This window comes from Rhinatrema bivittatum, chromosome 8, assembly GCF_901001135.1.
Source record: "Rhinatrema bivittatum chromosome 8, aRhiBiv1.1, whole genome shotgun sequence".
Taxonomy (NCBI): domain Eukaryota; kingdom Metazoa; phylum Chordata; class Amphibia; order Gymnophiona; family Rhinatrematidae; genus Rhinatrema; species Rhinatrema bivittatum.
The window spans coordinates 268,396,866-268,424,555 of NC_042622.1; the positions used below are offsets into that span (position 1 = coordinate 268,396,866).

At 46.9% G+C, this 27,690-nt stretch overlaps 1 protein-coding gene across 1 annotated transcript in view; it reads left to right on the top strand.

Annotated features, from left to right (window-relative positions):
- The window catches only part of LOC115096343, a 43,601-nt gene extending 16,286 nt beyond the window's left edge, over positions 1-27,315 (top strand). Inside the window, exons 4-9 of the mRNA XM_029610802.1 lie at positions 13,010-13,255; positions 15,675-15,896; positions 16,357-16,384; positions 17,511-18,691; positions 19,807-19,873; positions 21,771-27,315. Of these exons, the coding sequence (XP_029466662.1) occupies positions 13,010-13,255; positions 15,675-15,896; positions 16,357-16,384; positions 17,511-18,691; positions 19,807-19,873; positions 21,771-27,289 (7,263 nt within the window). The 3' untranslated portion in view covers positions 27,290-27,315. The remainder of the gene's footprint in view (positions 1-13,009; positions 13,256-15,674; positions 15,897-16,356; positions 16,385-17,510; positions 18,692-19,806; positions 19,874-21,770) is intronic.
- Positions 27,316-27,690: the final 375 nt, after the last annotated feature.

The window sequence follows — 27,690 nt, forward strand, 5'->3', positions numbered from 1 at the left end:
TAAGTTCCGTTTACCATCACACATTGTCTTCTGTCCGTCAACCAGTTTGCAATCCAGGCCACCACCTCTGCACTCACTCCTAAGCTTCTCATTTTATTCACAAGCCTCCTGTGCGGTACCATATCAAAAGCTTTGCTGAAATCCAAGTAGATGACATCAAGCGCTCTTCCTCAATCCAATTCTCTAGTCACCAAGTCAAAAAAGTCAATCAGATTTGTCTGACAGGATCTTCCCCTGGTGAATCCATGGTGCCTCTGGTCCAGCAATTCTTCTGACTGTAGATAGTTCACTATTCTCTCTTTCAGCAGCAACTCCATTACTTTTCCCACCACTGAGGTGAGGCTAACCGGCCTGTAGTTTCCAGCTTCCTCTCTACTCCCACTCTTATGAAGCGGGACCACCACCGCTCTTCTCCAGTCTCTCAGCACCACTCCCGTTTCCAGAGATCTATTGAACAGGTCACGCAGCGGAGCCACCAGCACATCTCTGAGCTCCCTCAGTATCTTGGGATGAACCTCATCAGGCCCCATGGCTTTGTCCACTTTCAGTTTCACTAGCTCTTTCCATACATTCTCTACTGTAAATGGGGTTACATTTACTCCACTCCCCTCCAGTTTCTTGTTAACTAGCGACGGTCCTTCTCCAGGGTCCTCTTTAGTGAACACCGAACTGAAGTATTCGTTTAATATTTCTGCCATTTCTTTGTCTCTTTCCACACATTGATCCTTTTCACCTTTCAATTTCACTATACCACTTTGAACTTTTCTCCTTTCTGTGATATATCTGAAAAATGTTTTGTCACCTCGCTTTACCTCTGGCAATCCTTTCTTCTGCTTGACTTTTTGCTGCCTTGATAACTTTCTTCGTCTCCCTCAATTCCACCAGATATTCTTCTATGTGCTCCTCCTTTTGGGATCCTTTATATTTCTTGAACGCTGTTCTTTTAGCTTTTATTTTGTCAACCACCTCCTTTGAGAACTAGGTAGATTTCATTTTTCTTTTGCTTTTCTTTACTTTTCTAACATATAGATTAGTTGCCTTGGTAATTGCTCCTTTTAGTTTGGTCTTGTTCCTCCGCAAGGTACTTCCCCATTTCATCAAAGTCTGTGTTTTTGAACTGCAAAACTCGGGTCCTTTTGCTTCTTCTCCCTATCCTATTTGTGATATGAAACCATACCGTTTGATGATCACTGGTGCTGAGGTGGGCGCCCACCCGGACATTAGAGACATTACCTCCATTAGTAAGCACTAAATCAAGTGTAGCTCTCTCCCTCGTGGCTTCCATTATCATTTGTTTGAACAGAGCCCCTTGCAGGGCATCCACTATCTCTCTACTATTGTTGGGTTCTGCAGAAGGGATTCTCCAGTCTACATCCGGCAGATTAAAGTCTCCAACAATCACCACTTCTCCCTTCTTTCCCATCTTTTGGATGTCTTCAACCAGATCTCTGTCAAGCTCTTCCTTTTGATTTGGAGGCCTGTAAACCACCAATAAAAATGGATGCCCCATCATCTTTTTTTAGGTCGGCCCATAGTGCTTCTTCTTTGCCCCATCTTCCTTGCAGCTCAGATGCTTGGATATTGTTTCTGTCTGATATAAAGAACCACTCCAATATTGCCATATCCCAATCATGAGATTCCGTGAATCACGTCTCCGTGACAGCAACAATGTCCAAGTCCGCCTCCATCATTAGGGCTTGCAGATCTGGGATTTTATTGCCCAAACTACGAGCATTTGTGGTCATAGCTTTCCAGCTTTTCTCGTTCAGGTTACTGCTTTTCCTGGACTCCTTTTGTGACTTGTTTAGTTGAGTTTTTTTTTTTTAAGTTGTAACTTTTTTATTGGTATCAGATAGTGTCATACATGTCAGAATGCAATCAGTCACAATACCGTTACTCACAGCGAAAAGTAGATTAACTGAACATCATGACCAGAAGAACCTGGAAATACCAATTTTTCCAACCATCCATATCTATCCCCCCTCCCCCCCACAGTCATCATGTGAAATATCATACAAATAATAAAGAATATCAGTCCTATTGATAAGAAAAGAATAATACAGACAAGTTGAAAAGTATATAGAATCAGATCCATCTTTAGCAGTCCCAAGTCTAAGAAAAACCCTACAAACACTCCTGTAAAAAGCATTGCAGCGGTAACATGTTGCATTATAGAAATCGAAAAACTGTTATACATTGAAACAATTATTGTGCATCTCCACCATTTGGTTTAGCTATTTCAAACTTTCTGAGGTGTTGTCCATTGCACATATTTATACCATATTTTGTGAAATTTAGCTAATGTTTTGTGTTTATGGCCGTAATTTCCCCCAAGGTATGCATAACTCTCACCCTGTCATAGACATCCTGGATTGCTGGGGGTGACGTATCCCTCCATTTTTTGGCAATTGCTCCCCTGGCTGCAGTTACGACGTATTTAATAAAAGCATTATGAAACTTAGAAAGCTGTGGGTTGTCTTTGTTCAGTAACGCCTGCGATGGCACAAGTGATATTGGCTCTCCAAGAACTGTTGTCAGCCAGCGAGCAATAGCATCCCAGAAAGGTGTAATGCAGAGACACTGCCACCACATATGAAAGAAAGTTCCCGGTACCTGGCATAATCGCCAACAAAACTCAGAGACAGTGGCTCGTATGCGATGTAGCCTATCTGGGGTCAAGTACCACCTGTATAGCATCTTATACCCATTTTCAATGTGAGAAGCAGATATAAGACCCTTACCCATTGAATAAGATAGGTGTTTCCAATCCTCCAACGGCCAATGTTCCTGAAGATCCTTTTCCCAAGCAATAACATGGGGAGCCTGGTCACTTAACCCTCCCATTAGCATAGCATATATACGAGCTATGTGTCCTCTCACCTTCGCAGCTTGTATGCATAAGGCTTCAAATGGCGTGATCCCCAGCGGGAGCTCTACTGTCATCTGATTGTGGGTTAGAAAATGCAATACCTGGAGATAAAAGTAATGATCCTTAGAATCAAGATGGAATCTCGCGGAGAGCGTTGGAAAGGACCGCACCCCACCAGGATCCCACATGTCAGACACCTGCATGATGCCCCTAACTTTCCATCTTCTGGCAATATCAGAGTGTGCTGCGTAACCAAAGGAGGTGTGGTGAAACAAGTGGGTGCTATGAAAATGTGTCCTCTGGCCCACTAAGACCGACCGCCAAGTATTCCAAATGGTTATTGTCGCCTGTAAGGTGGCAGGTAGCTTAGCAGAGGGAATCCAGGTGGATCTCCTCTGCCATAGTAGTGCCGTGAGGGGGAGGTCTCCCACAATTGCCTGCTCTAATTGTACCCATGGCTTTTGGTGGGATTTATTATGCCACTCCACCGCCGCCTTTAGATGTGCAGCGCCTTGGTAACCCACAAGATTGGGCATGCCTAAACCTCCTTGTATCTTAGGAAGACATAAAATCTGCTTTCTGATCCTTGGTTTCTTCGCCCGCCACAGATATTTAAAAAATCGACTCTGCCATTTATATAGAAATTTTTTGGGTATTGCTATTGGTAGAGTTTGCAACAAATATAAAATCCTTGGCAGAATATTCATCTTTAGTACCGCTAAGCGACCCAACCAGGAGATGTGATAGCGATCCCACTCCTCCAGATCCTTGTAAATTCTGGCTAACAAGGGAGGGTAGTTAAGTTGAAAAAGATCCCTCGTACATCCTATGTAAATCCCCAAGTATTTTATTTTCTCTTTAGCCCACTTAAAGGGATGAGTCTTCCTAAGTTGGTCCACCATTACCGTCGGTACGGATACATTAAGCAATTCAGATTTTTCCCAGTTGATTTTAAACCCCGAGATCTTGCTAAACGCCGAGATCTCGTCCGTGATGGCCACTAAGGATGAGACAGGGTTAGTTATGGTAAATAAAATGTCATCTGCGAATAAAGAAAGTTTAGAGGAAAATGATCCAACCTTCACCCCCTGGATAGCTGAATTGGCCCTGATATGGTGCGTGAATGGCTCCAAAAAAAGAGCGAAAAGTAAGGGAGACAGAGGACAGCCCTGGCGTGTGCCTCTACCCACAGAAAAAGGTTGAGAATACCCTCCATTAATCTTTAAGCAGGCTTTCGGGGCCTCATACAGCTTTTGTATCCAGCGTATAAAGCGATCCCCAAAGCGAAAACATCTCATAGTGTGGAATAAAAAGGGCCAATGTACATAGTCGAATGCTTTTTCAGCATCAAGCGCTAGTAACAATAGAGGGGTATGGTGCTCACGAGCCCAGTCCATAAGACTTACTATTTTCCGAACATTATCGGAGGCCATCCGGCCAGGTATAAATCCTGATTGGTCAGGGTTTATCAATTGCGGGAGCAGACTATTAAGCCTATTCGCCAATATTTTCGCCAGTATTTTCATATCCAAGTTAATCAGTGAGATCGGGCGATAGGACCCGCACAAGGTGGGATCACGTCCCGGCTTAGCCAAAATTGTAACCCCTGCCAGATTAGCTGAGGAAGATAAGGACATATCCCCCTGAAGGGCATTAAAGAGCTTAACCAATAGTGGCGTAAGTTGTATAGCAAATTTTTTGTAAAAGCCAGCCGTCAGGCCATCCAATCCCGGGGACTTTCCCACCTTTAAGCTTTTTATGGCCCAGGTGACTTCCGCTGGAGTCACATCCCGATCCAAAAACTCTTGATTATCAGGGAGTATGGTTGGAAGAGAGGAATGAGATAAGTAGTCTTCAATCTCTGGACTATTAATGGCTAAATCAGTAGCATACAATTCCGAGTAAAAACGTATAAAGCGTTGCCTAATTGCAGTGTTAGAGGTCAACATAGCACCCTGTTCATCTTTTATTTTAATAATATTATTTTGCATTTGTTGGACTTTCAATTTTCTGGCTAACTGACGTCCCACTTTGTTCCCACCTTCATAGTATTTTTGCTGCGTAAGAGTGAGTGAGTGCGCTATGTGGGCCGCTTCTAATTCCTCCAAGTGTGCCCTGAGTCTGTCCATTTCTCCCAAGATTGCCTCATCTCCGCTACTCTTATGTTGGAGACCCAGTTGTTGAAGGCTCTGTAGCGTTTCTGTTTTATCTTTGTTATGCTGCTTTTTCAAGAAGGAACCTCTGGCCACAAATTTCCCCCTGAGGACTGCTTTTAAATAGTCCCAAACTAACATAGGGGACAGACCGTCCTGGTCATTAAATATCAGATATTCCCTGATCTCCTCCTGCATCTGCAACACAAAATCAGCCTCCTCTAGTAGACTCTCGTTCAGCCTCCAGAACCGCTGCCCCCTGTCATAGGAATTTAGTTCCAACTGGATAGTGATCGGGCTATGATCTGACCAAGTAATGAGGTCTATTTGTGGGTTTTTAACTTGATTGACACAGCTTTTAGCTATGAGGAATAGATCAATTCTGGAGTAAGAACAGTGAGCTCTCGAGTAAAACGAAAAGTCTCTGCCCCTGGGGTTCCATATGCGCCACACATCCAGGAGATTTAAATGAGTCAAGAAAGTTTTAAAGAGTTTACGGTCTTTCTGAGAAGTGTAAGCAAAACCCTTAGAATTATCTAGAAAGGGATTCAGAGTGATGTTAAAATCACCCCCTACTATCACGTGACCTTCCGCCTGCTTGTCTATCAAGGTACGAATACGACTTAGGTATGTACCCTGCCCACTGTTCGGTACATATACATTAACAAGTGTATATTTCTCCCCGCCCATCACAACAATGAGTATGAGGTATCTCCCCTCTGGATCTTCGTACCTGGTTACCTCTTCATACATTACATCTTTGTGAATTAAGACTCCTACCCCCAAATATTTATGGCTTAATGGGCGGGGCACCCAATACTGAGCCGGGTAAGACGGATGTTTAAGGAGGTATTCATGACGCCTCTTCAGGTGGGTCTCCTGAATGAAGGCCACTGAAACCTGGTGTCCAATCAAGTCTGCATATAAACAATACCGCTTATACGGGGAAGTCAATCCCTTTGCATTGATAGATAAGTAATTGATGACCACCATGTTTTACAATGTCAGGTAACTATGAGAAGTCCGAGCCTGCACATTCCATATGCGCGGGACATCATGTACACTGGGCTCTAGTGTGGACTGACTCTGTGCCCAAGTGTTTCTAAGTATGTCTGTGTTTAGCAGTAAGAACCTGTGACCTGTGCAAGAACCCTCCAAATATGCCGCTCCAAACGAAGTGATACTCTTTCCAGCAAGGAAATCAAAAGTTTCAGGTTTGGTCCTTTTGTGTTAATGAGGAGTCTGTTTGGCGCCTCAGTCTTTTGTCTCCTTTATTTACTCTCTGCCATTTCGGATACTCCTCTCTGCGGCTGTGAGGTTTGGGCGCCATTTGTAATTGATCAAAACCAGCAAATCCAGCGTTGTGCAAGAGGGTCGCAGCTTCCGAAAGATTTCGCACCCGGTGAGACTCTCCCTTTACCGAGAAACTCATCCCAAATGGGAATAGCCAGCGATATCGAATATTTTCAGCTCGTAGTCGATCTGTGACCGGTTTCATCTCCTGCCGCCGTCTGACAGTGATGGGTGAAAGATCCGCAAAGATCATAATGGCTGTGCCCTTCCAAAGCCACGTGGCTTGCTTTCTCGCTATGATCATTAGCTTGTCTTTCTGGGCAAAATCATGAAAGCAGGCCAATATATCTTTGGGCTTGTTAGCCACGTTAGGTCCCAGAACCCGGTGAGCACGGTCGATTTTAATATCCCCTCCGACTGTGTCACTGACCTGAGTCATTTCTGAGGTCAACAGCAGCTCGCAGATCTGTTTTACTACCGCGACGCAGTCTTGGTTTTCTACCGACTCCGGCACTCCCCGGAATCGCAGATTATGGCGTCTAGAGCGGTTCTCTAAATCTTCCATTTTATCATGGAGCCGTTCCATTTCTTCACGAAATTGTTTATTTTGGTCACGGAGGCCTTTGATATGTTCGCTGTTAGCGTCAACCCGGGTTTCCGTTTCAAAAATCCGACGGCCATGATCCGCAAGGTCACCTTTTAACTCTTCTATGGATTCCATAATATTTTGCGTTTTGGTGGTCAGCTCGTTTTTGAGATCCGCAAACCACAGCTTCATTTCCGATTTAGTCGGCAGGTCTCCCTCAGCCAGTTTATCAGCCAAGGCTTCCTGCCCATCGTCCTCGGCTAATCGGGGGTCGGCAGCCGCCATGTTATCCGCCACTTGCTGGTTCCCGTCGCAGTCTTGCTTCTGGTACGAATACTTTTTAAAGTCCACAGCTTTGCGTCTCGTTGACATCAGTACAGGCAGGAATGATACCGCCGATGTTTTAAGATAGAAAATTGTAGCTGATGCGTACGATATTCTGAGGATTATAGTAGGAGGTGGAGGAGCTCTAGTTTTAGGCAGCCATCCCTTGCTATGACGTCACTTCCTCTGTCTTGTTTAGTTGAGTTTTGTTATCCACTTCACCCTTTTCCTTTGCATTTGTGTTTGGGGGGTGACATTCTAATTTCTTACTGCCACCCCCAGCATCTGTTTAAATGCCTTATGATATAGGATTTGAATTTATCTCTTAGGATCCTCTTTCCTGCCACAGACAGATGTAAGCCATCTTTGACAAAAAGCTTTTTACTGTTCCATACACGGCCCCAGCCCCCAATAAATCCAAAACGTTGTTCCTTACACCAGGATTTGATCCATATATTGAAGTTATTAATATGGCTTAGCCTCTCCTTCCCCTTTCCATGAACCGGTAACACTTCTGAAAAGGCAATGGTTGTCGCCATGTGACTAATCTGCTTCACTAGAGACTGGAAATCTTTCTGTATCGCTTGGATGCTATTTCTAGCAAGATTGTTGGTTCCCAGATGGATGATAATATCAACTTTAAAGTCTTTGCTTTCTTCTTTGATCACATTGACTATTTGAATAGCATTTCTGCTGGCCGATGATACTGGGAGGCTTTTAACTGTAGTGTTTCCTTTGCTGAGAGTTCCCAGATTAGTGCCTCTGATGACAGTCACCAGCGTGTGTTGGTTCTTCCTCTATAACAGTGGTTCTCAACCTTTTTTCTGTCTGGACATACCTGATAGTTCCCACATGCGTGACACACTAAACACATGACAGTCACAAAGCTAACCCCACCCCCATTCTCACTCCCACCCCTCAGTAATGGGTATAAAGCAGTATTAGAACATTCCCTGTACAACTCACCATACAAAAAAAGCTATTCTGATGTTATCTCAATAACAGCAATACAAACTCCTTCTACTACCAGGTGCAATAGCCCTACTTATAAATAGACAGCAGTTCACCACCAATGCATGTCCTCCAATACTCATCTCTTTTACTAATTTATTACCGTAATAAGCTTCTAGCTCTAGACTAGGCTCGGATATTTCACAACGTATTTAATTTAATACCCTTGTAAGGCTTCTCTTTTTCCAGCTGAACCAGCTTCCAAGTTCAAGGTCCTTGTTATTATGTAACTTTTGGCTTCTCTGCTTTGTCTCCGCTAATTATAAAAAAAATTGTTCCTTATGTTACGTTATGTTATACTGATTTACCCCTGTTCGATGTAAACCAACCTGATAGGGTATTCAACCTTGAAGGCCGGTATAGAAAAATGTTAAATAAATAAAACACAGCAAATAAGGTGAGGTATTTTACTAGCCTACCTGCTAGTTAAATACCTCGCCTTGGTCATATACTCAAGATCGACCTTCACCAAGTAGAGAAAAATCACAAACTACAAAAATGTAGACAGAAACTGGAATGGAAACCCCAAAAAGCCACTCTGCATACAGTTCAAAACTGGAGAAATGGAAACAGAAACATAGTACCAGGATCTGCAATAATGCACACAAACTTATCCACACAAAGTTGCACCTGCATTATGGCATGCATTCAAATGGAACAACCCTACCCATAAAAAGGCAGCACTACAAATATTAAACCAGGCTCTAAACACCAATACACCTCCAATTAGGAAAACCGAAAAAGCCAAGCTGCTATAGATCCCAACATAGAAATAATTGTAAAACTATATGAAAAAATGTTTTGAAACAGTTGATGAACAGAACAAAATCTAACAATTAAAAACTCTTAAAAATGATTTAAAAATCTCCACAGACATCAATAAAATATTTCAAAACAGCAGACACATCACATAATACCCAATTATTAAAATGGCAGTCAATCAAGAAAAATGAACTTAAAAAGCCACCTTTACTTACCCTCTCCAGCAACTCTCCTACTCCTTTCCTTTGCAGTTGCTGAAGGTGTCCTCACGGTGCTCTTCCTTAGGGACCACAACCAGTCTTCTCACACTCACACTCTCTCTCTTCTGGTCCACACCAATCATCTCCCCAACCAGGCTCTCTCTCTGTCACGCACACATAGTAGTTACCACCCTGATCAGTCTTTCTCACAAATACACACGTCACCTCTCTGACCAATCTGTCTGTCACACAGTGCTGTCCCTCTCATACTTACACACAGGCTTTCAATCACACACATGTTCTCTCTATCTCGTAGACAGGCTCTGTCACACACATGCTCCTTCTTTTTCAGCCGCAGCCAGCCAGAAACATGCTCATTCTCTCTCTCTCTCTCTCTCTCTCTCTCTCACACACACACACACAGAAGCATCCTTCCTCTCTCACATACATACCCACATGCACAAGCACCCTCCCTGTCTCACACATCACACACACACACACACATGCAGAAGTACCCTCCCTGTCTCACATACACATCACACATACACACACACACATGCAGAAGTACCCTCCCTATCTCACATACACACAATACACACACACATCTGCCCCCAGCTGAACAGCTCGTGTTCGGCCCCGCTGGCCTGGTCTCTGGTGGCAGCCATCAGCACCAATCTTTGGGTCTTCGGCCCCGTCGGCCTGGTCTCCATCGGTGGCCAGCAGCTTCAGTCTTTGGCCCCACTGAACTCAGCTTCACAACTTATGTATCTTTAGCATCCCTAAGACCACGTAGCTCCTCTTCTCAAGTCACTCCACTCCACATACAGTTTAATCTTCTGATAATCACCCATAAATACATTCACTCTGCAGCTCCTCATTCCCTGTCTTCTCTTCTCATTCCCTACATCCTTCCTCCTGAACTCCATTCATCTGGCAAGTCGCTCTTATTTGTGCCCTTCTTCTCCTCCTTCATGCTTTCCACCTCATGCTTTCCACCTTGCGGTGATGTATGCCTGGAACGGACTTCCTGAGTCCCTGCATCATGCTCCCCTCTCTGGCCATATTCAGATCCAGCATTAAAATCCACCTTTTTAATGCTGCATTTCAATCCTTTACAATAAATACATTTTTTTCTAGATTATAAGCTTCTTGAAGCAGAGACAGTCTCTTATGTGTATCTGTACGGCGCTGCATATGTCTAATAGCACTTTAGAACTGATGAACAGTAGAAATAGTAGTACTAGTAATATTTATTTTATTTCTCTGATTTTTTTATATTCTGCTTTTCGACACTTCAAAGCAGATTACATTCAGGTACTGTAGGTATTTCCCTATCCCCAGAGGGCTTACAATCTAAGTTAAGGGGGTTAATGTGTTAGAATGATCAGAAGGTGACAGGCAGCGAAACTTTTATGTCCGAGGTAAAAAGCCCAGGTCTCTTTTTAGTTCTTTCTTGTCAGTTCCAAAGTGTCTGATCATTTTACGTTCCTAGATTGTTTTGAATTTACTTTTTAGTAAATTCAGATTTGGTCATTGATGTAGTGGACTGGTCTGCTTCCAAAAACTGTGCCCCCCAAAGAAGTGATGACTTGCTCTTCTCTGAGATCTGATTTTTTTTTGTATCTATGTAAGTTTATGCTTGTCTATAACTTCTGGCCTGTTTCGCTAGAGTAGCATCCCTCTTTGCATATTTTGCATTGAATAAAACAAGTTTTCTTACCGTAAACAGTGTTTTTCCATAATTAGCAGGATGAATTGGCTTTTACATGTAGGGTGATGTCATCCAGTGGCACCAAACGGATCTCTCTCTCCTAGCTAGTAGAGCTTTTGCTCTACTGAGCATGTGTGGGAATTCCCATTTGGACATTTCCTCGTGAGCCCTCTCAATCGATTTTAGAGCTAATTTTAGGTAAGTAGTTGACTCTCTAGGGAGGTGGGCGAGTAGTTTGGTTAATTCATCCTGCTATCTAAGGAAAACACTGTTTACGTGTTGCGGGCGTGGACCCTTGGACCGAAGTGGAGTTGGTGCAACTTGCAGGGTAGAACCTTGTAGATCCCCCACCGTCAGCTGGTAGAACTGGATGAAGCAGAGGCCCAGCTGGAGCTTCACAAACCAGCCCTGATTCCCCTTAGGTTGGGCCCTCTGATGCTGGGGCCGGTAGGTCTTAGGTGGGAGCCTCCGCTGATGAACTGGAGATGCATAGAGATGGTTGGGTAAACAGGCCAAAGTCTTTTGATTTAGAGCATATAGGGTGATATTGTATGGCTTGGCTGAGTCTAATGTAGAACTACAAGTCCGTAGATGAAGTGTGGCAAAACCAGAATTGGATCAGCTTATCAAGGCTGACTTGGGTCAGATGGTAACCCTAATCCTTGGGCAGAGAGGCACATACAGTATCTCACTCTAGATCCTGGTACAACTGCGTTCTTGAACTAGCCAGCAGGTGTCACTGCTGAGAGATGGCCGAGTCTCCTTCCATCCAGAGGGAAAGGGGGCGTGAGGCTATGAGTGCTGCCTCTGCAGCTGCCCCAGGCCCTCTGACAGTTCTGGGAGCTCAAGTCTCCAGCACATGTTTCTTTTGGGCCATCAGGTGCACGTTCAGACCGATGCAATAATCTGAGCATTAAGAAGCTCTGCGCTGGTTTTCAGCACACATTCCTAACAGTCAGATAAAAAAATGTTAATTCCCAATGCAATAAGCTGATACTATACAAATACATCAGGAGTTAAACATGCATCAGGAAGGTGGAGCCAATGCTGACAGACCCGTGGCAATTACCTAGGTAAGCAGCGTAGCTGCCACCACTTACCTGGATAAATACTGATTTTTCTGGCTATCTGGCAGCGGTGGATGTTTATCCAGCTAACTAATGGCAAACCACACCAAATAAGTACTGACTTTTCCGGATAAGTGGAAGTGGCTTGCTGCTGCTAGATAGCTGGATAAGCCACTTCTTCTCCAGCTAAGTATTCTGGACCTTTTTTCACTTTTTTTTTTTTAAGATTTTTAAGTGCCAAGCGCAGTAGTGCTGGACACCTAACTCCAGCTCTGACTCAGGGGTTAAGTTTCCAGCACTAAGAAAGGTGTGTACTAAATGCAGTCTCTCTGCATTGGGAAGTATTGCTTAATGCCCTCATTTAATGCATGGGATTTCCATGCTGAGCAGTGCTCCCATTTTACTGTACCCGCTTTCTGCCTGCCAAACTCCTTTCTGTACGGGCAGGTAAGTTTGGGGGCACAGAAAAGTTCGCATTCAAGTGAACTCTCCTATCTGCCCGGGCCTGTTTGTGCAATGAAGCTCGGGTGTGATCTGGGCCGAGGTGGCCAGTTCAGAGGATAGTTTGCCGACGACGTCAGCGAGACTTAGAACCCAGGAGAGAATACTACATCCTGACCTTTAATTGTCTTGTTTAAGCTGAGCTGTCAGGAGCTGGAACACACACAGGAAGCCACCTCTGCAATTTGCTATCACTAAACAAAGGAATAGTCAAGGAAGTAAGGGTTGAACATAAGTCATGAGCAGTGCAAACAGAGCAGCGGGGCTTGTCTGCATTTTCCCCTCCAGTTGCACACTTTTTTTTTTTTTTTTTTTTTTAGCAAAGTGACAAATTTGTGGTGCTCAAAACTTCCTGGCTTCGCTTGTTTTAGTGCACACTCAAAAATCACCTGCCTTAGGATCAAGTCGGCTGTCCCCCTAGTCCATGTCCGGCCGCGCTGTTCCGACGCTGCGAGCGCCGACCCTTCCCCCCCTCCCCCCCTCCCCCCCTGTCCTGTTAACTGCTTAACGCGTCTGGTCTGGGACTGTGCAGGTGGAGGCGGTGGCGGTGCCTCTCCTTCTGGACAGGCAGAGAAGATGGCGCACGGACGCGGCGTCCTTCCTGGGCCCGGGTCTGGGCGTGCTGGATTGCCTCTGGGACGTTATCCCGGAGGTGGCGGAGCTGCAGGCCGGGCAGGTCGTGATGGTCCCCACCCGCCCGTACACGCGCCTGAAGTTCCAGCGGCTGTACCTCGTGGGGGTGTGCGTCCACAGCGATGGCTCGGAGTGCAGGAAAAAGGCAAGTACGGCAGATTTCTGAGGCCCTGGAGGTTCTGCTGAGTTGCTTTCACGGTGGGACGTGACATTTTGACCCCTCCGCAAGAGTCAAGTAGGTCTTAGCTTAGGTGTCCACATCAATGACAAAACACCATCTTAACTGGCATCTGTGTGGCCATTTCAGAGAGCGAAAGGGGGGGGGGAGGGCAGTGAGACTAAACCATTCCTCCAGTGGAAGGGAGGTGACCAAGCCTGGTATGGACACTGCGGGTTGCCTGCAAAGGGGGGGGGGGGGGGGGGGGGGGGGGGAGATGGGCTTCTTCTTGGGAAATGACTGGAAGAGAGAGGGCTTAGGAGTTCAGAGCATCCTGGACTTTTTTTGTTGGGAGGAGGGGAAGTGACAAGACAAGTCAGTATTATGCATTAGGTTTATTGTTCTGCTTTTGTAATCTTTTGCAATAATATTTTCTAATGTTGTTAAACCTCTTTAGGATGTTTATTCATGTAAAGTGACTATAAATGTAGAAATGAAAAGAAAGTAGATTGGTGGGCCAGTGTGTGTGTGTGAGGAAAGATTGTACTTCTGCCTGGGCTGTACCTGTTCTGTGGTGGGACAGTGTGTGTGTGTGTGTGTGAGGAAAGATTGTACTTCTGCCTGGGCTGTACCTGTTCTGTGGTGGGACAGTGTGTGTGTGTGTGTGTGAGGAAAGATTGTACTTCTGCCTGGGCTGTACCTGTTCTGTGGTGGGACAGTGTGTGTGTGTGTGTGTGTGTGTGTGTGAGGAAAGATTGTACTTCTGCCTGGGCTGTACCTGTTCTGTGGTGGGACAGTGTGTGTGTGTGTGAGGAAAGATTGTACTTCTGCCTGGGCTGTACCTGTTCTGTGGTGGGACAGTGTGTGTATGTGTGTGTGTGAGAGAGGAAAGATTGTACTTCTGCCTGGGCTGTACCTGTTCTGTGGTGGGACAGTGTGAGTGTGTGTGTGAGGAAAGATTGTACTTCTGCCTGGGCTGTACCTGTTCTGTGGTGGGACAGTGTGAGTGTGTGTGTGAGGAAAGATTGTACTTCTGCCTGGGCTGTACCTGTTCTGTGGTGGGACTGAGTGTGTGTGAGGAAAGATTGTACTTCTGCCTGGGCTGTACCTGTTCTGTGGTGGGACAGTGTGAGTGTGTGAGGAAAGATTGTACTTCTGCCTGGGCTGTACCTGTTCTGTGGTGGGACAGTGTGAGTGTGTGTGTGAGGAAAGATTGTACTTCTGCCTGGGCTGTACCTGTTCTGTGGTGGGACTGTGTGTGTGTGGGTGGAAAGATTGTACTTCTGCCTGGGCTGTACCTGTTCTGTGGTGGGACTGTGTGTGTGTGTGAGGAAAGATTGTACTTCTGCCTGGGCTGTACCTGTTCTGTGGTGTGAGTGTGTGTGTGTGTGAGGAAAGATTGTACTTCTGCCTGGGCTGTACCTGTTCTGTGGTGGGACTGAGTGTGTGTGAGGAAAGATTGTACTTCTGCCTGGGCTGTACCTGTTCTGTGGTGGGACTGAGTGTGTGTGAGGAAAGATTGTACTTCTGCCTGGGCTGTACCTGTTCTGTGGTGGGACTGTGTGTGTGTGTGTGAGGAAAGATTGTACTTCTGCCTGGGCTGTACCTGTTCTGTGGTGGGACTGAGTGTGTGTGTGGAAAGATTGTACTTCTGCCTGGGCTGTACCTGTTCTGTGGTGGGCCAGTGTGTGTGTGTGAGGAAAGATTGTACTTCTGCCTGGGCTGTACCTGTTCTGTGGTGGGACAGTGTGAGTGTGTGTGTGAGGAAAGATTGTACTTCTGCCTGGGCTGTACCTGTTCTGTGGTGGGACAGTGTGAGTGTGTGTGAGAGAGGAAAGATTGTACTTCTGCCTGGGCTGTACCTGTTCTGTGGTGGGACTGTGTGTGTGTGAGAGAGGAAAGATTGTACTTCTGCCTGGGCTGTACCTGTTCTGTGGTGGGACTGAGTGTGTGTGTGTGTGTGTGTGTGAGAGAGAGGAAAGATTGTACTTCTGCCTGGGCTGTACCTGTTCTGTGGTGGGACTGAGTGTGTGTGTGTGTGAGAGAGAGGAAAGATTGTACTTCTGCCTGGGCTGTACCTGTTCTGTGGTGGGACTCTGTGTGTGTGTGTGTGAGAGAGGAAAGATTGTACTTCTGCCTGGGCTGTACCTGTTCTGTGGTGGGACTGAGTGTGTGTATGTGTCAGAGAGGAAAGATTGTACTTCTGCCTGGGCTGTACCTGTTCTGTGGTGGGACTGTGTGTGGAAAGCTTGTACTTCTGCCTGGGCTGTACCTGTTCTGTGTCTGTGAGAGGGAGATGGGAACTCGCATTGCTGCCGCCAGTGTTTTGTAGCTATCTTTTTCACTACCTCTGCCTGTTTTTGATGAAGTGCAGTAAAACCTTCCTGCAAAATTCCTTCGTTTGCAGGCACTTGCAAGTGCAATGAGGAAGTGTTTGGATGAATGTGAGAAATCATTCACTGCATCCCTCGCAATCCCCATCCCTGGCCAGGGAGCCTGGGCCCTGTCCAGCAGCGAGGCCCTGAGGGTAGTGCTGGAAGAGGTCACATTCTTGGGGAGACAACGGCAGCACAGAGCCCTGCAGAAAATCCGGCTGTTGTTGCATCCGCAGGATCCAGCCCCGCTCGTGGTAAGGAACATGCACAGGAGCTGGGGGAAGGAAAACTCGCTCCCTGCACGCAGTCACTGCTGGGGTTTTTTTTTTTTGCCAGACATGTTTTATGAACACAGTCTTTATACATAGCCCCTGCTATCTCACGGCCCTTGTGTCACAGGAACACCCTGTCCTTCCTCTGCAGTCCTTTGGGACCAGACTGTCACAGGGAGATCAGTCAGTTCATTTCACGAGATGCTGTCCCTGTCCTGTGTTCCCCATTATGGAGCAGATTAGTCCTGTTTGCATCAGCCATGATTGTTTTTGAGTTTGAGTTGTTTTATCTTTCTGTACTGTGTTTCATGTCAACTACAATAAATAAATAAATACATTACAGGATCAGTCAGGCCTTCCACGCAGTCCCTGACGTACACACATGACTACACAGGCTCTCATGCTTTACCTGCTGAGACAAATATACTTTTTTTTTTTCCAGGTGCATCAAGAAATAGCACAGTCATTCGGTAAGGAAAGTCCACGCACGGTTCAGTTCCTCGGTTTATTAATCAATGCGTTTATGCTCTAGGTGGATGACTCTTGTTTTGTTCCTGGTCGATTTGAATTGCATTGCTCCGTGCTGTGTTTCATATTTCTGGGTGGGAAATAACGTAGAGGCCGATGCGGTATCGGCGAGCGGAAAATGGGCGCTCGATCATGAGTGCCTGCTCTCCTAATGCACGCCGACGCTCCTCCTCTGGGGCGCCCGGTATTATATTTAAATGGGCTGCCGTGCAGACACAGCCGTGGGTTAGGAAAACTTGCATCGGTTATTTGAGCCTCCCTTTTCCTAACCTGACTGCCAGCACCCCCCTTTTTTTTTTTTCCTCCCAGGGATAGCCTTTTTCTGTTCTTACAAAAGCAGTATTTTCTGCTTTTCTGTAATCTTTTTTTGGGCTCCTCAAGAATGAACGTCTACTCCGGGGCAGGCGTTTAATTTTTAAACGCCTGCCCCGGTAAAAAAAAAAAAAAAATGTGAGCATCGGGAGGGTAAAAAAAAATGTGAGCATCGGGAGCACATTTTTTTATTTGCATCGGAGGGAAATAGCTCATAGCCTCGTCAGTATGGATTTCCATGTGATGAGCGCCAGTAGCTGCGCGCTTGGTTGGATGGGTGTTTTGGGACATGCGCGTCCAAAACACCTGAACAGTTGTGTATTGAGCCATGCGCTGCAGCCAGCACACAAGACTGCAGCGGCCTGCTAGCATTACAACCCTTAAAATCTTAAAATTCAAATTGCAAAGAGCAACTTGCAGGGAAAAGCAACCTCGCTGCAGCATTGGCCTCAATCATAAAACTTTGGAGAAAAATATAAATCATTTGAAAAAATGGTTGTTAAGGGAAAAGCATTAATCCAGTTATTCTGAACTGACCGGGGGCTGGGAAGGGATTTTTTTTTTTTCCACTGCTGCAGACCTGGCTACAGTTGTATATGTTTTTTATTTTTCACCTTTCCCTGGATCATCCCATAAAGAGAGCTTTCGGACTTAAAGGGAGCGTTGGGTCATCTTCCAACCTAAACTAACTGTATCATTGAGTACTGGTAACTCTTTTTTTGTTTTGTTTTGTTTTCTCTTTTTCATCTGTTCTAGAAAATCTGGGTTTGTGTGTCATGGAAGACGAAGTATTCCTGGGCTACCTTGCTGCCTGCACGGATGCCCACAGAGATTTCTGCGGCAGGCTGAGGCCGTTTGGAGGGCGCGTTTCAGCAGGCGGGGCCGGGCGAGCACTGCACCTTGCCTCCTTGGCGTCCGGAACGTGCTCCGAGGAAAGCTTGAGGAGCTGGGCGGGAGCCGTCTTGGCAGCTTACGAGATGATACGGGATAATTACGCGGCACAGGAGGCCGGGGACGCCTCCCTGGTGGAGCTGCTCCTGAACCAACATCGCCAGCTGTTGGCGAGACACAAGTCCATCCGCGTCTGCAAGCGGAAGAAACTGGTGGGGCGCAGGCCGGAAGTGATGGAGCTCCTCAGAACCCTCCAGGGCTTGGCTTTCCAGCAAGAGCCCGTGACAAAACATTGGCAGGCAGGCAGCTGGGCAATATCCGTCATGGTCCTAAAATACCTCGGGCAGGAAGGGCTGTTCCCCGGCGTGGAGGCCTCGCAGGCTCCCAACGCCTCCATTCTCTTGGCAGGCCCCAGGGAAACTGTGGCAGCCGTGGAGGAGCACTGCAACGACCTGGTGAGCGCCATCCGCTGGGAGGAGGCGCCGCTGACAGAACGCCAGGCCTCTTTTCTCAGGTCCATGAATGAGGATGTGTTTGTTCAGAATATCTTCTTTGCCCATGACATAATGGCGGGGCTGCAGGCTGGAGAGCAGATCAGGCTCTTCGGGATGACGGCGGAAGCAATCGATCATGCAAAGGCTTGGCTGAAAGAAGTGATCTGTGAGAGATCCATTGCTATACCCCACTCTGTGCGGACGCTGCAGCTGCTGCTGCTGGATTTCGTAGATATGCAGCAGAGGGAACTCAACCGGCCCTGGAAGCTCATCGAGATCCACGTGCTTCCAAACCTAACCTGCCCCACTCAGCTAATCCTGGTGGGTTTCTACGGCACAGTCCTCACCACAGAAAAGGAAATTTTGGGATACATGAACAAGTTAGAGGAGCAGGTCGCTTCTCTTGAGGCTGCACGTCTGCAAGAAGCAGCTGCTGCTGAACCTAAATCTGGGAGAGGTCCCGATTCTTCAAACCACAGTGATCAAAGCTCCCTGACTGAGTCGGCAAGGGACACCCTGTCCATCATGAACCACTGCAATAGCGGAGAACAAGTAAAAGAGTTTTTGAAATGATGTACAAAAACTAACGCTGCTAATGCTCATGCTGTATCTGTTCTGTTGTGGTGGTGCTGTGTGTGTGTGGTGGAGCTTGCACTGCTGGGTGCTGTGTGTGTGTGTGGTGGGGGAGCTTGCACTGCTGGGTGGTGTGTGTGTGGGGGGAGCTTGCACTGCTGGGTGGTGTGTGTGTGTGGGGGGGGGAGCTTGCACTGCTGGGTGCTGTGTGTGGGGGGGGGGGGGAGCTTGCACTGCTGGGTGCTGTGTGTGTGTGTGGGGGGGGGAGCTTGCACTGCTGGGTGCTGTGTGTGGGGGAGCTTGCACTGCTGGGTGCTGTGTGTGTGTGAGAGCTTGCACTGCTGGGTGCTGTGTGGGTGTGAGCTTGCACTGCTGGGGGTCTGTGTGTGTGGGGGGGGAGCTTGCACTGCTGGGGGTCTGTGTGTGGGGGGGAGCTTGCACTGCTGGGTGCTGTGTGTGTGGTGGGGGAGCTTGCACTGCTGGGTGGTGTGTGTGTGTGGGGGGGGGAGCTTGCACTGCTGGGTGGTGTGTGTGTGTGGGGGGGGGAGCTTGCACTGCTGGGTGCTGTGTGTGGGGGGGAGCTTGCACTGCTGGGTGCTGTGTGTGTGTGGGTGTGAGCTTGCACTGCTGGGTGCTGTGTGTGTGTGGGTGTGAGCTTGCACTGCTGGGTGCTGTGTGTGTGTGGGGGGGGGGAGCTTGCACTGCTGGGTGCTGTGTGTGGGGGGGAGCTTGCACTGCTGGGTGCTGTGTGTGGGGGAGCTTGCACTGATGGGGGTCTGTGTGTGTGGGGGGGGAGCTTGCACTGCTGGGGGTCTGTGTGTGGGGGGGGAGCTTGCACTGCTGGGGTCTGTGCTGTGTGTGTGTGAGAGAGAGAAGCTTGCACTGCTGCTGCTGCCTGTGAAATACCTGTTCTGTGGTAGGAAAAGAGAAATGACAACATAGCCATTGTTTGGAAGATACTTGAGCTACCACCAGTCCCTCCCTGCAGAATCTGGAATGTGAGCTCTTTGTGTTGTTCGTGCAAATACGTCAGTGGGGAATTGAGTGTGTCTGTGTCTTTAAATTCCTTTTTCTTTTGCTTCTTTGGTTTTCAGGAGGTTACAGGCAAACTCAGGACCATGCAGGAAGACTTCCGCCCTGCTTTCCCTGGTGATATTCAGAGTACGTTTGTATAATGCCTTGATCCAAGTCCTTTGGGGAAAGTCTGAATTTTATCTCTTTGGATTCAGATGTTTGAGCAATCTCTTCCTTTGCTGAGAAGTAAGAAGGTCGATACTGAGACAGTTTGACCAGTTTATCTGGGTAACATTTTAGTTTAACCCTTGCTAGGGGCACAAAATAAAGAATCCTGGTGTTTGTTTGTTCTTTTGTGGTCCTGGCACCTGCCCTGTGAGTTCCCAAAACAATGATTGGTTAAGGTATTGGATTGCACCCGGCTTAGCTGGCAGTGCGTGTATTTTTCTGCAGGACAAGGAACAGGGAAACAAAACGCCTTTCATCTCTTGTGATCGTCTGAGAGAAGCACTGCAGTCCTTCTTCGACTTCCTTCAGATTGCCTCTTTTTTTTCTCTTTCAAACCCCGGTCCCTGGGAGTCACAACCATAGTCTCACACAATAAAGTATTATCCCAACTTGTTAACTTTTATAATTAGCAGTAATTACAAAACCAATAGTCAGACACCAGATCCAAACAGCAGAAAAAAACAAAACAATGAACAGCCTTGGGGAAACAAAACTGATCCCAAAATCTCTACAGCAGCACAGCCAACACAACTTGAAGTAGTTCCAGTAATCAAAAAAAGATGGAAAGTGCAATCTCCATCTTTGATCCCCTATTACCACGAGGCAGTACTCACTAGTAACCCTGAGTCCATCAGCAACAGGGGACCTTGAGGAATTGTGTCCACAATCCCCTAGGGCTCTGCTTAAACTACTAGGCCTTAGTGCCTAGGAGCAGGTTCTTTGGCACAGCAGTAATCATGCTAGAGGAGGAGGCGCTGGCTGGACTGGAAGACCCAGCAGGCCTATAGGCATATACCAAGAGCCCAGGAAGGCTCCTACCCCCTATGAACCCAAACTTCCTAGAAAAAGGGCACAGAACTCAAGCCTTGCATGTACACAGGGCACGCTCTATACACGACTTCAAAGGAATAACCTAGGTCAACAGTGCCCATCCTGTTCTGCACTGCCATCCTCCCTCTATGATCAACGGAAGAGGTTAAGTGAGAAATTTGGGGAAAGTTTAAGATTACCACTACTAGTGGCATAGAGACAAGAATTTAGGAGCTGGGCCACATTAGCCAAAAAAATCCAGATCAATCACGGGCCCAACATAGTTGGATAACTTACCCGATTAACTTTGAGATTCAGAGTAATCTGGGTAAGGCATCCAGATAACTTTATGCATGCCACAAGGTAGTCCTAAACCTACCCAGATAACATTAGGTTTGTCTGGCTGGGCAATATGTGTGTGCGTATTTTTGCTCTGCGATTCCTTTCAGATAACCTATGTGTGTTACCTTGTTCTATTTATTTATTGTTTTATTGTTTTTGTTATACCGAGTTTCATGATAGGCATCACATCTTGTTCTAGGAATGTTCTAGGAATTGTTCTAGGAATGTGCACTAGCTTTTTAACACATGAAAAATGTGCCACTGAGTATCCAGTCTAAAGTTGTCTAAGTAACTTTAGTCCTGCTATCTGGCTAGCCAGAATCACCGGGGAAACTTTAGGTGGCCAGCGCTGAATTTCAATGCTGACTGCTCCATGGGAACTCCACAGTGCTGCCTCTTTTGTAGCCAGCAAAACTTTTTGCAGGCAACAATTTTCCCAGACAAACTCTAGCTGCTTTGCAGTGAGGGAAAGGGGAGGAAATTAAAACAGCAATATAAGTTAGCTAGATAACCCTTCTGAATAGTGTCTGATGAAGGGAAAGAGATCAGCACTTGACTAGGATATGTGGCAGCATTGTAAGCAGGAAATAAATGGGCAAACTTAGTGGATAAAATGTTTCCATATGATGACAGATGTGTGGGTAACCATTTATCATTTCTTTAGATCTCCAAGGAAAAAAAAATTCAGAAGAACAACATTATCCATCCATCATTACCAACGGCAAGGAGAAACCAGTCTTACCGGGTCAGAATATAAAGACACACACAGAGCAGGAGACGTCAAGCATCACAAAGTCAGAGGCAGTGAGAGAATTGGTGCAAGAGACAAGGGATGAACCAGGGAAGGAGAAACCTGCAGCCCTACAGCAGAAGACATCAGCAGATCCTGGACAGCAGCTATCCACAGCCCCAAAACAAGATACACCATCAACCACAGGGCAGGAAACATGTGCTACCCAGGAGCAGGAAGTACCCACAGACAGAGGCATGAATGAAGCAGCAGGTCCTGTAAAAGAGACACCTGCAGAGTTGGATATGGCAGTAGCATTAGGGAAGGAAATTATGACAACTGTAAAGTTGGATAAAGCAGCAGGTTCCAGCAATGAAATAACAAATGCCCCAGGAAAGGAGATGCCCATAACCCAAGGCTCAGATATATCAGCAACCACAGGGCAGAGGACACCCAGTGCCCCAGGGTCTCATTTAGCAGCAGCCTCACCGCAGGAGCTAATAACAGCTATAGGGTTGGTTATAGAAGGAGTCCAGAAGGAGATGCCCAAGGGTCAGATTCCCAGTGTTCCAGGACAGGAAATGACAAAAGCCCAAGAGTTGGTTACAGTAAGAGACCAGAAGGAAATATCCACATCCCAAGGGACAGATATATTAGCAGACTCAGAGAAAGAAACACCTAGTGTCCCAGAGCCTGATATGCCAGAAGGGTCAGAACAGGAGAAAACAGCCAAAGAGTTGGTTATAGAAGGAAACCACAAGGAGATCCCTAAATCCCAAGGGCCAGATATATCAGCATTCCTAGACCAGGAGACACCCAGTGCCTCAACACTGGATATAGAAACATCAGAGTTGGAGATGCCCATGACCAAAAATCTGAATATACCTGCCGGGAAGGAGATGACTATGGCCCAAGGGTTGAATGTACCAACAGCCACAGAGCAGGATAAGCCTGAAGCCCCAGGGGTGGATATAATAGCTACCTCAGAGCAGGGGATTCTCAGTGTTCCAGTGCAGGAAATGAAAACAGCCCAAGAGTTGGTTACAGCCGGAGACCAGAAGGAAATGTCCACATCCCAAGGGACAGAAATATCATCAGACTCAGAGACACCTAGTGTCCCAGAGTTTGATATGCCAGAAGGGTCAGATCAGGAGAGAACAACAGCCAAAGAGCTGGTTTTAGAAGAAAACCTTCGCAAGAGAATCCACACATCCCCAGGGACGGATGTACCATCAGACTCAGAGAAAGAAATACCCAGTGCCCCAGGGTCAGATATTCCAGGAGCCTCAAAGCAGGAGATAACGACAGCTAAAGAGTTGGTTACAGCAAGAGACCAAAACGAAATATCCACATCCCAAGGGATAGATATATCAGCAGACTCAGAGAAAGAGACACCTAATGTCCCAGAGTTTGATATGCTAGAAGGGTCAGGTCAGGAGAGAACAACAACCGAAGAGTTGGTTACAGCAGGAGACCAGAACAAAATGTCCACATCCCAAGGGCCAGATATATCAGGAGACTCAGAGAAAGAGATACCTAGTACCCCAGGGTTTGATATGCCAGAAGGGTCAGATCAGGAAAGAACAACAGCCATAGAGTTGATTATAGAAGAAGTCCACAAGGAGATCCCTAAATCCCAAGGTTCAGATATACCAGCATTCCTAGACCAGGAGACACCCAGTGCCTCAACACTGGATATAGAAACATCAGAGATGGAGATGCCCATGGCCAAAATTCTGAATATACCAGCTCCTACAGGGCAGGAGAAGTCCATGCCCCAAGTGTTGAATGTACCAACAGCCACAGAGCAGGATAAGCCTGCAGCCCCAGGGGTGGATATAGCAGCTACCTCAGGGCAGGGGATTCTCAGTGTTCCAGAGCAGGAAATGAAAACAGCCCAAGAGTTGGTTACAGCAGGAGACCAAAAAGAAAAATCCACATCCCAAGGGACAGATATATCAGCAGACTCTGAGAAAGAGATGCCTTGTGTCCCAGAGTTTGTTATGCCAGAAGGGTCAGATCAGGAGAGATCAACAGCCAAAGAGTTGGTTTTAGCAGAAGATCTTCGGAAGGGAATCCTCACATCCCCAGGGACGGATGTACCATCAGACTCAGGGAAAGAAACACCCAGTGCCCCAGGGTCCGATATTCCAGGAGCCTCAAAGCAGGAGATAACGACAGCTAAAGAGTTGGTTACAGCAAGAGACCAAAAAGAAATATCCACATCACAAGGGACAGATATATCAGCAGACTCTGAGAAAGAGATGCCTTGTGTTCCAGAGTTTGATATGCCAGAAGGAACAGCCAAAGAGCTGGTTTTAGCAGAAGACCTTCAGAAGGGAATCCACACATCCCCAGGGACGCATGTACCATCAGACTCAGGGAAAGAAACACCCAGTGCCCCAGGGTCCGATATTCCAGGAGCCTCAAAGCAGGTGATAACGACAGATAAAGAGTTGGTTTCAGTAAGAGACCAAAATGAAATGTCCACATCCAAAGGGACAGATATATCAGGAGACTCAGAGAAAGAGATACCTAGTACCCCAGGGTTTGATATGCCAGAAGGCTCAGATCAGGAGATAACAGCAGCCAAAGAGTTGGTTATAGAAGAAGTCCACAAAGAGATCCCTAAATCCCAAGGTTCAGATATATCAGCATTCCTAGACCAGGAGACACACAGTGCCTCAAAATTGCATATAGAAACATCAGAGTTGGACATGCCCATGACCAAAAATCTGAATATACCTGCCGGGACGGAGATGACTATGGCCCAAGGGTTGAATGTACCAACAGCCACAGGGCAGGATAAGCCTGCAGCCCCAGGGGTGGATATAACAACTGCCTCAGGACAGGCGATTTCCAGTGTTCCAGGACAGGAAATCAAAACAGCCCAAGAGTTGGTTACAGCAGGAGACCAAAAAGAAAAATCCACATCCCAATGGACAGAAATATCATCAGACTCTGAGAAAGAGACACCTAGTGTCCCAGAGTTTGATATGCTAGAAGGGTCAGATCAGGAGAGAACAACAGCCGAAGAGTTGGTTACAGCAGGAGACCAGAACGAAATGTCCACATCCCAAGGGACAGATATATCAGCAGACTCTGAGAAAGAGACACCTAGTGTCCCAGAGTTTGATATGCTAGAAGGGTCAGAACAGGAGAGAACAACAGCCAAAGAGCTGGTTTTAGAAGAAAACCTTCGCAAGGGAATCCACACATCCCCAGGGACAGATGTACCATCAGACTCAGAGAAAGAAACACCCAGTGCCCCAGGGTCCGATATTCCAAGAGCCTCAAAGCAGGAGATAACGACAGCTAAAGAGTTGTTTACAGCAAGAGACCAAAACGAAATATCCACATCCCAAGGGATAGATATATCAGCAGACTCGGAGAAAGAGACACCTAATGTCCCAGAGTTTGATATGCTAGAAGGGTCAGATCAGGAGAGAACAACAACCGAAGAGTTGGTTACAGTAGGAGACCAGAACAAAATGTCCACATCCCAAGGGACAGATATATCAGCAGACTCTGAGAAAGAGACACCTAGTGTCCCAGAGTTTGACATGCCAGAAGGGTCAGATCAGGAGAGAACAACAGCCAAAGAGTTGGTTACAGAAGAAGTCCACAAGGAGATCCCTAAATCCCAAGGTTCAGATATATCAGCATTCCTAGACCAGGAGACACCCAGTGCCTCAACATTGGATATAGAAACATCAGATTTGGAGATGCCCATGGCCAAAAGTCTGAATATATCAGCTCATACAGGGCAGGAGATGTCTGTGCCCCAAGTGTTGAATGTACCAACAGCCACAGAGCAGGATAGGCCTGCAGCCCCAGGGGTGGATATAGCAGCTACCTCAGGGCAGGGGATTCCCAGTGTTCCAGAGCAGGAAATGAAAACAGCCCAAGAGTTGGTTACAGCAGGAGACAAGAAGGAAATTTCCATGTCCCAAGGGACAGATATATCAGCAGACGCTGAGAAAGAGACGCCTTATGTCCCAGAGTTTGATATGTCAGAAGGGTCAGATCAGGAGAGAACAACAGCCAAAGAGCTGGTTTTAGCAGAAGACCTTCAGAAGGGAATCCACACATCCCCAGGGATGGATGTACCATCAGACTCCGGGAAAGAAACACCCAGTGCCACAGGGTCTGATATTCCAGGGGCCTCAAAGCAGGAGATTAAGACAGATAAAGAGTTAATAACAGTAAGAGACCAAAATGAAATGTCCACATCCCAAGGGCCAGATATATCAGGAGATTCAGAGAAAGAGATTCCTAGTACCCCAGGGTTTGATATGCCAGAAGGGTCAGATCAGGAGAGAACAACAGCCAAAGAGTTGGTTATAGAAGAAGTCCACAAGGAGATCCCTAAATCCCAAGGTTCAGATATATCAGCATTCCTAGACCAGGAGACACCCAGTGCCTCAACATTGGATATAGAAACATCAGAGTTGGAGATGCCCATGGCCAAAAGTCTGAATATACCAGCTCCTACAGGACAGGAGAAGTCCATGCACCAAGTGTTGAATGAACCAACAGCCACAGAGCAGGATAAGCCTGAAGCCCCAGGGGTGGATATAATAGCTACCTCAGGGCAAGGGATTCCCAGTGTTCCAGGCCAGGAAATGAAAACAGTCGAAAAGTTGGTTACAGCAGGAGACCAGAAGGAAATGTCCACATCCCAAGGGACAGATATATCAGCAGACTCTGAGAAAGAGACAACTAGTGTCCCAGAGTTTGATATGCAAGAAGGGTCAGATCAGGAGAGAACAGCCGCCAAAGAGTTGGTTTTAGCAGAAGACGTTCGGAAGGGAATCCACACATCCCCAGGGACGCATGTACCATCAGACTCGGGGAAAGAAACACCCAGTCCCCCAGTGTCTGATATTCCAGGAGCCTCAAAGCAGGAGATAACGACAGCGAAAGAGTTGGTTACAGTAAGAGACCAAAAAGAAATATCCACATCCCAAGGGCCAGATATATCAGCAGACGCTGAGAAAGAGACACCTAATGTCCCAGAGTTTGATATGCCAGAAGGGTCAGAGCAGGAGAAAACAGCCAAAGAGTTGGTTATAGAAGGAGTCCAGAAGGAGAAGCCCAAATCCCAAGGGTCAGATATACCGGCAGACCCAGCCAAGGAGACACCCAGTGCCCCAGCATTGGATATTGAAATCTCAGAGCTGGCAATGTCCTTGGACAAAAGTCTGAATATACCAGCTCCTGCAGGAAAGGAGATGTCTAAGGCCCAAGGGTTGAATGTACCAACAGCCACAGGGCAGGATATGCCTGGAGCCATAGGGGTGGATATAACACCTACCTCAGGGCAAGGGATTCCCAGTGTTCCAGGGCAGGAAATGAAAACAGTCGAAAAGTTGGTTACAGCAGGAGACCAGAAGGAAATGTCCACATCCCAAGGGACAGATATATCAGCAGACTCTGAGAGAGACACCTAGTACCCCAGAGTCTGATATGCCAAAAGGGTCAGAGCAGGAGATAACAACCCAATAGTTGGTTATAGAAGGAAACCACAAGGAGATGCCTAAATCCCAAGGTTCAGATATATCAACATTCCTAGACAAGGAGACACCCAGTGCCTCAACACTGGCTATAGATACATCAGAGTTGGAGATGCCCATGGCCAAATGTCTGAATATACCAGCTCCTACAGGGCAGGAGATGTCCATACCCCAATTGTTGAATGTACCAACAGGCACAGAGCAGGATAAGCCTGTAGCCCCAGGGGTGGATATAACACCTACCTCAGGGCAGGGGATTCCCAGTGTTCCAGAGCAGGAAATGAAAACAGCCCAAGAGTTGGTTACAGCAGGAGACCAAAAAGAAAAATCCACATCCA